This window comes from Temnothorax nylanderi, unplaced genomic scaffold (genome assembly GCF_030848795.1).
Source record: "Temnothorax nylanderi isolate EJ_2023f unplaced genomic scaffold, tnyl_v1.0 TNYL_tig0302_pilon, whole genome shotgun sequence".
NCBI lineage: Eukaryota > Metazoa > Arthropoda > Insecta > Hymenoptera > Formicidae > Temnothorax > Temnothorax nylanderi.
The window spans coordinates 100993-111202 of record NW_027249364.1 but is presented as its reverse complement, the minus strand read 5'-3'; the positions used below and the strand labels follow the sequence as shown (position 1 = coordinate 111202).

General features: G+C 45.9%; 2 protein-coding genes and 1 pseudogene across 2 annotated transcripts; all 3 read right to left on the bottom strand.

Moving 5' to 3' along the window:
* Positions 1–297: 297 nt before the first annotated feature.
* LOC139780871 (uncharacterized) lies at positions 298–1431 on the bottom strand. Its single transcript, XM_071719580.1, has one exon. It carries the CDS (start codon positions 1429–1431, stop codon positions 298–300), a length of 1134 nt encoding a protein of 377 aa, XP_071575681.1.
* Positions 1432–3722: 2291 nt separating this feature from the next.
* On the bottom strand, positions 3723–4413 carry LOC139780870 (uncharacterized; annotated as a pseudogene).
* A 380-nt stretch (positions 4414–4793) lies between these two features.
* On the bottom strand, positions 4794–9929 carry LOC139780869 (uncharacterized). The gene is made up of 4 exons (XM_071719578.1): positions 9926–9929; positions 9410–9669; positions 5327–6974; positions 4794–4804 (listed from the first exon to the last, which is right to left on the bottom strand). The coding sequence occupies exons 1-4, from the start codon at positions 9927–9929 to the stop codon at positions 4794–4796; spliced, it is 1923 nt and encodes a 640-aa protein (XP_071575679.1).
* Positions 9930–10210: the final 281 nt, after the last annotated feature.

Sequence of the window (10210 nt, the reverse complement as noted above, 5' to 3'; positions counted from 1 at the left end):
CCAGTCTTCTCATGCTGATCCAAATAAAAGTGCGAGTCAGCTTGTTTGCACGCGGCATTAATCGCCGAGATAAGTTCTCTGGTATTTTTGTAAAGACCGTAGGATATTGTGCCTTTCCTCGCCAGTTGTGCTTCTTTCTCCCCCGGTTTAGTATCGAAGAAGAAGATTTCATGTTCAAGAGTACTGGGAAATTGAATCTCGCTAAGCGCTACTTCCCACTCGCCGTGTAAGTGTACAGTTTGAGGTAATTCCGTAACGAATGACGAGGTTCTATTTTCTGGGAAATAGCGCATGCTGCTATTGCTCGGAAGAACCATGAGAAATTGGTCGTCCCTCATCTTGAAGAAGAGAAGTTAAATTCGAAGCGGGGATCCAAGTGTCGAACTTGCTGGGATAACCGCGCCAGTTAACTAACACCTGTTTATTAGCGCCGCGTCCCCTGGTCTTTATCACGCGATCGACGATAAACTCTTCTTCCCACAAGTTTTTCTCAACTCTAGCTAATTCCTGTTCGTAAAAAATACCGTCTATAACCTCATCCGCTAAATCGCTCAGTTCGTACACGCGTGGTTTTCGCCACTCGAGAACGCGGTGAATTCGAAATATCTCTTCACTCCACCTCGCCTCGTATCCTTTCTCGAAGGTAGCTTTTGTTCTACTGACGCGAACGAGATCTCCGACGCTGTATTTAGCTTTTCGTGCGCGTTTCATCCTTTCGCTCTTCCTCCATCGCCGAACTATATTTTCGCGCGCGACACGAGCGTTTTCTCTCGTAACGACAGCCGGCTGCATTCTGATGGAGGAATGACGAGTGTGATTGTAAGCGCTTACGATATCCTGCAAAACATCGACGTAGCGCCGCGTATTTTTATGCGTAAAATAGCGCCACATTCGCTCCTTCAATATTCTGTTGAAACGCTCGACGACAGCAGCTTTGATATCCGGATTACGGGCTACGCGAAAACGAATGTCGTTTTCTTCCAGAAACTTTTGCAACGGACGCCCGATAAATTCTTTACCTTTGTCCGTTTGTAAGTATACCGGTATGCGCCCGTCGCTTTTCGAGAGCACGCGCTGGAAAGCCGTCGTCACGTGCTTACTCGTTTTGTCTCGTAGCGGTTCTACCCAGGCATATTTACTAAGTACGTCTATAATCACCAGAAGATACGAATATCCGTCGTTGTAACTTTTGAGATTTCGGAGCTCGATCAAATCGGCCTCCCACAGATCGTCGATATTCGTCACGGTGTAATGCAACCGTGGAAATTTTCTGCGCGATGGACGATGCAACGTGTAAGCGTCTTGCGTTTCGAGCCAACGCGTGACTTCGTTACGGGAGAAATTCGGTTTAGCGGCGCGCGTCAGATTATCCGTTGCTGAATAGCCCGCGTAATGTTGCGGATCGTAGTAGAATTTTTCAAGTTCCGTCATTTCTGTTTACTCCAATCGAGTAAGCGTCTTTTCTTCGCCTGCTGCGAATCAACGGTACTGTTTGAGATCGCGATTACCTTCGTAGATTGCATCGATTGCATCGTACGAAAAAGCACAATGCGTGTGCCATCGTTATATTCTAAGTTCATCGATTCAATAATATGATTGTCCCTATATGTCATTTCCTTGTATTTTGCGTTATAACTTGGGCTTTTCCAAGAACATTCCTAATCGATAACTTTCAAGATGTTTCCAGAACGCTGTTTTTATGTTCTTGTGCGAGAGAAGAACCCACGTTATAAACAATGTTTGGCGTGACAAACAACAACAATTGTCAACGGCCCGTCAACTACATTTCGTCTCGAGACGGCACATTGCGATGACGTAGGCAGCCGATTGCCAATCGCTCGTCTCAATCCGCGTTTCACGCATGTCAGGTGCGAATCAATGCGTGTCGGGCCCTTTGGCCGCCAATCGCACGCTTCGACCTGAGGTCACCTACAACACTTAAACGTAATTGGTGATTGCCGAGAAGAAGCTCCCTTATAAAAGAGCTTGCTTCGTCGGAGACCCGCTCTCGCTCGCAGATCACCCGCAAGTTTAGTTAAGACCGCTCATTTCGCACACCGCCTAGAATCACGCGTTTAGCGTTCGCACGAATACGACGAAGCGCCTTTTGTCGAAGTACACCCGCTTAGATACACCGCTAGTTAAACCGCTTTTGTACACCGCTCTGAGTTGCTCGTCGCCATCGCGCCTCGCAAACACGCTTTCGCTGCTTTGCATGCCGTACTAGCTTCTGTGCGCGCTTTCACGGCTTCTTTCCTTCTCTGGAAATAAACGAACACTGTACATATTGTAAATATAGACACTTTATTTTGTGATACACTACTTTTCATGAACTTATTCTGTTTGGTGTGAACTGCTCTTCCTCGTGCTTGTCTTCCTTGCGCTATCAATCGCACAGTACTTTTCGGTGTCTCTGTCGGTGTGGAACTCCTGGGAGGCTGAAATGTCGCGATATTCGAAGAACTAGCGGTTAATAATTTCTTATTTTTCACTAGTACCGAGGGGACGTTTAAGACGCGAAGTAATCGTGCGAACTGAAGTCTCCCCGTTGCTTTCACGGTTTTTCTTTCGCGCATAGCCTCGTTTATCAGGTCGTCGATATTCGAATCTTTTATAACGCTGCCGTCTATAGTCACGACTCCATCTTCGTTTCAGCTAATTTTACTCGGAATTGTTTTATCGAACAAATACTTTAACAGTAAGCGAGAATTCGCGCGATAAGTTTTTGGTACGCTATCCAGTATTCTTTTAGTGCTTTTCGACATATCAAAATTACGCTTGTTCGACGTGACGGCAGCGGCGGCGGCGGCCGCGACGTCATTTTTCGCCATAATACCGCTAGAGTGTGAAGCCGATTCGAGATCGCGCGTTGTCGTCGTTTCGTAGTCGTCGTCGTCGTCGTTGTCGTCACGGACCTCGCGAATATCGTTATCCGCATTTTCGTCCTCTTCATCGTTGCGCGCAGCCCCATTTCGCTTTCGCGCTACACAAACAAAGTGAAGATATCGCCAAAGTGCCTCTTTATATTTTTTCCATTTCTCCCCGACGTCGAGTGGCAAGGGTGAATTAAGAATGTGACTCATCTCCGCATCGAGTCGCGATAGAGGTGTTCCAGGTGTACGCACGGAAATATTGGCGTTCTCCGAATTTTCGCTGTTTTCAATCGTTCGTTCGCTACCGACGGCAAACGCAGTGGGGAGCGATTGTTGTGATAATTGGCGTTGCATTCTTTCGATATTTTTCGTAGTGATCAAAACCATCTTCTTTGCCCTTTTCATAACGCGCGTTTTAATCTCTATCGCCGATAATCCGCAACAGTAAAGCGGCTAATATAGGTCCGATAATATAGGGTAAGAATCCGCCTCGTTGTACCAACAGCTTTCTTTTAGCCTTCAAATTACTGCATTTTGACGCGATGCGTCGCAGTGTCGCTTTGTATTTGCTCAATCGATTTTTTCACGTCGCTCGAGCGGCACGTTACCTTTGAGCGTGTTGAACACGCATTCGCAGATACACCGTATTAACTTATCGTCAGCGGTCCGTAAGAAGGTCGCGCGTTGATTTTTGTTCAAATACAACAACGCCTCGAGAAGACAGGTATTTTTTTTTCCGATCGAGCGTCTGGCGTTTTTCGTCGCTCTGTCTAATTTCGCGTTATTTTCTTTCTTTTCCATCGCGAGAAAATTACACGACTGACCAGCGTGAGCGCTAGTGCGCGTCTTTTATACGTAACCGTTGGAAAATGATCTACGCGGTACGTAGACGAAATGTGCCGTATCGTCGGGAAAGATGCACGTTCGAAATCGATATTTGTCCGGAGTCGATTGTTTCAGATCGAGTAGTAGATATCCGTGCGGCCTCGACGTGGCGTCGTAGTATGCTTCTTCTAGAAACTTTGGATCGTTGGGAAAGACTTGACGCGCTAAATGACGAATTTGCGCACGATCGCGAGGATTCTTGAAAACCACGATGTAATTTGCATTGAGCGATATATCGCGTTGCCCGCGTCCCTGATGAAAAAGATTTTGCGAGATGAGAATTACGCTGAGATTCTTATAATGACTGCCTTTGGTAGAGATCCACGATCGCGTCGCTCGATGACGATTCTCTCATAAGATCGTCGATTATCACCAATTTAGGGGAAAGCGGATCGGCGGAATAATCTTCCGGACGTGGCAATCCCTCGCGAAATTCAATTATATTTTTCTTCGCCGCTGCTCCCTCGCGCGCGTCGTATTGTAATTGACGATAAGCCTCCTGCCACTCCGCGTAATAAAACAAAACTCTCTCGAAACGTACGTCGGACATGTGAGATAATTGTCGGAGAAAGGTTTTCACGAAGATCGTCGTCTTCCCGCAACCGGTGGGTCCACACACGATCGACGTCCAGGGATGTTTCCAGCGCACGTCCATTTTGCGAAATGATTGACTCGAATTCCGCGGGTGACTTCAAAAAGAATAATTTGAGGAGGAGGAGAGGGGCGGGGGGAATAAGGTAATCAACGGCGGCGGCGGCGAACGCGCGCACCAGCGTGCCCCCGCAAACGCTCGCGCAAGCGAACATCACCGCGGCCGTCGATCAGCTGATTCGCGCGCCGCGGTTGGCATAAGCTTATCCATATCTGAGCTTATTACGATTCCGCAGCGAGAGCATCGCGATCGACGAGCTTGTACGCGATGGTCCGAGCGGAGGATAAAAAGTGTGACAGAAAAAATAAGCGCGGGGAAAAGGTGGGGGAAAATTATATGATACACAACTATTTACGCTTTAAATGTAAAAATATTTTACTTTTTCAGAGATTTTCTGAGGAAAGAAAACATAAATTTTTAAAAATTTTATATTTAAACACACAATATATTTACATATTGCTACATTATATTTGTAGTTACATATGTACAAAAATCCTTTTACACTTACAACTATTTTTACAAAATTAAAAACTATTTACAATATAATATGAGAACATTTTTTTTACTCTAATGTGGCAAAAAACTCGTTAGCCTAACTTAACAATAAAGAAGAAGAAGGAGAAAAAGTTATTCACTCCACGTAACCGTACGGAAGTGAATAACGATTATTGATAAATCTACGTTTTACCAATACCGGTGCACACGTTTTCGTTTCTTCGTGAGTTATAATTTCGTGAAACGCGGTGCGCCGAATTGCACTAAAACGCAGATTTATTGCCGTCCCCGCCGACAACGTTCCTTCTCCTCCTCCTCCTCCCTCTTCCTCTCCTCTACCCTCTCTCTCTCTCTCTTTGTATTAAGTTTTTAATACTATTGAAATTTACAACTAAAGAATTCCTATAATTTAAAGTAATACCTTTTACTTTACACGACTCTACAGTACGTCCGTCCGGTGTACGAACAATATAAGCGTAGAATTTTGGCCCGCCCGACACGAACGACTCGATATAGCTGCCGCGGCCGTAGCTCTCGAGTTCGTCCGTCATGTCGCCGAGGAAGTTACCGGTACGCGGTTCGTACTCGTTCGGATCGCCTGTACTTAAATATATACAAGAGTCGGTATCGTAATATAAAACGCGCCTATCTAATGCTTCTAAATATTCGTATAGTTTTAGGCGCGCTTGTGCCGTCGTGTACGCCGCGATCACGACATTTGTCAACGGGGAAGCCACGACGGCCTCTTCTCGTAGCCGCCACGAAGCATATATCACCTTGTCGTTGACGGGTAATATGTCGATTATCTCGTGCTCGGGACTCGTGAGCAAAGTCATGAAACGCTGACAAGATTTCACGACCTCGGTCTTAGGCAAATTGGTTCGCTGACCGAATTTCCCCCAGAAAGAATTTAAACAGAGTTTCGCGACCGAGCGCATATTGTCCTTATCGAGAACAACATCCTCGGTTTCCGCGTATTCCCGCAGGTATCGTTCTTTCGTTTCGTCATCATGGCAATCGCTCGGCCACCCACTAGCTTCTTGTTTTAATTTTAAAAATGTATTTATGTATTCGGCGAACAAACCGCCCTGCCGAGTACCGGGGTCATATCGCGCAACTTTATATTGCCATATTTCGCTCACATTTGTCACGAGATATCCCTTCTCGACGGCTTTGCGCAATTCGACGGATACCCAAGTACCCTCGAATTCACGATCGGCGGGGTTATCGTGAGTGCACGCGGCCTGCGAGAACGTTTCGCAGCAATTACGGCATAACGCGAACAATAATTTTCCGCGTACGCGATATGGGAGTACCGGGTGAAAAAGATCGCGCGGTGGAAGTACTCGACATCGGATGAGACCTTCGAACGAATCAAAATTATAATTCGGTGCAGTTCCGATTAACGCTCGGCATTCTTCACCGATAAAAATATCGGGGTGACCGATCGGAAAAGCACCGGTTTTCAATACGTACGGATACAGAGAGCATACGTCTACGTAACGTATTTTCTCCGTACCCCGAATTTCGCGTCGGGTGGCGATGTTCCCCGTGCGTCCTCCGTAAAACGCGTCGCGAGGATCGAGAGGCGCGTGTTTCAGTAATGGATGATTTTCTAGATAATCTTTCATCGCCTGATTTTCGCGCAACTCACGGTCGAAAGCGCACTCCCACATCTCCGTCACGAGGTACCCCCTCCTTTGGAGACGACATGTCATCGCGAGTGTTCGTTCGTAGCGCGCGTCGATCGTGTCCTCGCGATTCGCGGCCGAAGGCATTCTATCGCGATTCACTTGAAAACATGTGGGACATCCGTGCCAAAAGCAACCGTGAAATTGTAGTACGTAACGTCGCGTCTCGTTGTCGTTGTCGTCGTCGTCGTCGTCGTTAGTTGGCGTCTCGTAATATCCGTCAACGCGCGTGCCGTCGATTTTATGCTCGCGCCCTCGCCTTGCGTGAATTATGGGATGTCCGAGCTCGTGCTCCATCCACACTAACCACAGTAGAGCTTTGCGTGAGTCATTATCGGCGAATCTATATCCTCCCGCCGGAATGACTCCTATCTCCTTCTTGCGCAGAAAGTTTTTGCGAAAAACTCTCATGCACGTGGAAGCGATAGTCGTGCATTCATCGAACGGACACACGTTCCCGCATTCCAAAAAAATTTTTCTGAAAGCCATGCACGCGCGTCGAAGAATATCCACGTCGTTACGGCAATATTTAATAATCTCGCTTTGAAAGTTAAAAATAAAGTTGTTACGCGTCATCTCCGCGTGCCACGAAAGAAACCGTTCGCGTTCTTCCGCTTTCATATGCTCGGGAGAAAAATATCGCGTGTCGGGCATCGGACCGATATAATCTTGATTTTCACGGGTGTTAAATAAATGTGGAAAAATGCCTTTATCCGGTGTATCCTGCAGCCCGAAAGTTTTAGGTAATTCGGATAATTTCATCGGCATATAATTTAAGCTGTCGATAAATTTCGTATGTCCGACCGTCATCATGACAATTTTCGTCCCGTTTAAAATTACTTGCGGTTTTTCCGTCATTTCTGTATTTTCTACTAAATATTTCAGAATAAATTGCGCGTCGAACGCTTTCGCATTATGAGCAATGCAAATAATTTTTTTTACATTTTGTCGTTTGCGTCGCAAAATCGACGAACTCTTTTAAAGGATCACGATGAAATATAAATTCGCGCACTCCGCACCAACGGCATCGCACCAACATGTCGTTTATCGCTGCGCACGTTTCGCAAATCTGTTGCGCAACGCAGAGAGTCGGTACGTGAACTTTGACGTTCTCCGTACCTTCGAGCGTCTCGTCTTGACGCGTTTCGAAATCATAGAACACGAATGCGACGCGTTCTTTTTTGCTATTACGGTTGTTCGTTGCATCCGCGCCGTCATTTTCGTTACCAAGCGATACCTTTCCCCGTGTTAACGTAGTACTCGTACCCTCGCCCGGGTCTTCGCTAACGTCGGCATTACATCGAAGAGGCCGCATAAAACAGATGATTAGCGGACTGCAACGAACAGCACGTCTTGCAATACGAAACGCCGCATTCGTGTCGCGAACCTCTCTTGACGAATCGCCCGCAACCTTCGCAAATCCTAACGGAACTGCAGACGCTCGCGAGCGATTTACCGTCGTAAGATTTTTGCGTGAGATGACATTCGAAACACGAATTTCCGAAAAACGCACGATTACACGCCGCGCACCTAACAATTTCCACATCGGGATTCTCGCACGAGGGGGTGGCGTAACAACGCGGACATTTTTTGGAACAACGATGTCCTCTGTCTTTACAAAACGCAGTGTTGCACGACACGCAAAATTCTTTTTGAGCACCGGCGGCAGCATTCAAATTTAATATTGGATTATAATGATGCGAACGCTCGTAATACATTATGTTTAAACGGTACGTAGGTTCGTGTTCTAACGAGGCGAGTAATTCACTACCGTCGTACAACGGATTCTCGCCTCTACCAAAGTTGCTGGAATTGAATATAATTATGGCTATATTTTCGTCTGCGAGAAAACGTTGAAAAAGATCGATCTCGGGAATTCCGCACCCGTCTTCGGGTATCGTAACACCGGCGTTCCTCACTAGTTCCAACGCTAATTCACGCTGAAGCGCGAAAGTCCGGCATCTTACGGAATTCCACCTGTCGTGCAACTCCCCCGTGCGTAGATTCCCGCGCTCGCGATAAATTCGTGCCAACACGAGGGAACGAGGTAGGCACAAATTATCTCTATTACCAAGTTCTAAAATTGAACGCTTAGCTATGTCGGTTATTCTGTTTGTCGAGCGCCCGCGGCCCACTGGCACCGCGACGTTGAAAACGCTCACGACGAAATTTTGAGCGATATCGATTCCCCCGTTACTTTGTGCGACCGAGCTCACAAGATCCCATATGTTCTCAGGAGTTAAGTCTCGTACCGGACGAAACGATAGCCCCGCCGGACCGTGCGTTAGTTCCGCTGATTCGAACGATAACACAGGCACACAAAAAAAAAGTGTCTTGGCCGAGACACTACACTAGTGTATTCCCATGTACTTTTTCCCGCTGAATCCGAATCCGAAGTCAGAATTGTCAGATTGGCTAAAATTTATGAGATAACCACAAAAAAACAATTTTTTTTGCCTTTAATTCGTGTTTTTGAGCATTTTTTTGTGGTTATCTCATAAATTTTAGCCAATCTGACAATTCTGACTTCGGATTCGGATTCAGCGGGAAAAAGTACATGGGAATACACTAGTGTAGTGTCTCGGCCAAGACACTTTTTTTGTGTGCCTGTGTAATCCAACGTAATCTCCCGGCACGGTCGAACGTAACGCATACTCGTGAATTTCGCGGAACGCGTTTTCCAGCCAACGCACGATATCGTCGCCTTCGGGTATCGGTCGTATTCGAAAACTGGCTTCCCTACCGAGTATCCGGAAATTTCTAAACCGACGCGCGTTTTCTGCCACTAATTCTATAAAATTAAATTGCCCGACCTGGTGATGCTGTTGGTGCTGATGATGTTCCTGCTGACGTGCCTGCTGGTGCTCTTGTTGTTCCTGTTGCTTCCTCTCCACGGGGGTATTTTCCTCCTCCTCCTCTTCCTCCTCTCCGACTCTCTGTGATCGAGGATCGGCAGCAACAGCATTCTCCTCTTCCCCCTCCTCCTCCTCCTCGCTAGCACTCTGTGTTTGTGTATCAACGGCATTGTTGGCAGCAGCAGCAGCAGGACGGTTTGCACCACCACCCGATTGTACTGAAAATTTAAAAAACTTAGTCTCCTATAATATTGATTTATAGGATTCATGTTTGTATTTTTATTAAATCACGAAGTCAACTGACAGATTCCCAATTCCTTGACGTCAATATTTATGTAAGAATATCAAAATCTGCTAATTCCATACGAAAATGGTAAACCGGCATTTATCAAATTGAATTTTTTTGCTAATTGTGAATTTATCTCGGGAATAAGTAATTTTAGGAATTTTTTTGACATTTCCTCTCAAAATCACTCATTGTTGAGGTAATTCAATATTTTACTAGACATACAAAGTCGACTCGTTACCACTTTACCAGATCACTGATGAATGAGCCATTACTTTCAGGTTTTTGATGTTGTAGTACGCTGGCTTTCAGGGTATGTTTCTGCTTCTATATTCACTCAAAAACAGGAAAAAAAAATTTTTTTAGGTATGTTTGAAATTGAGAGATTTGCAATCTGAAAAATCCCTATTTACGTAGAAACACCCATATACATATATAGTTTATTTAAAAAAAATCATAATTATTTTTGGTGT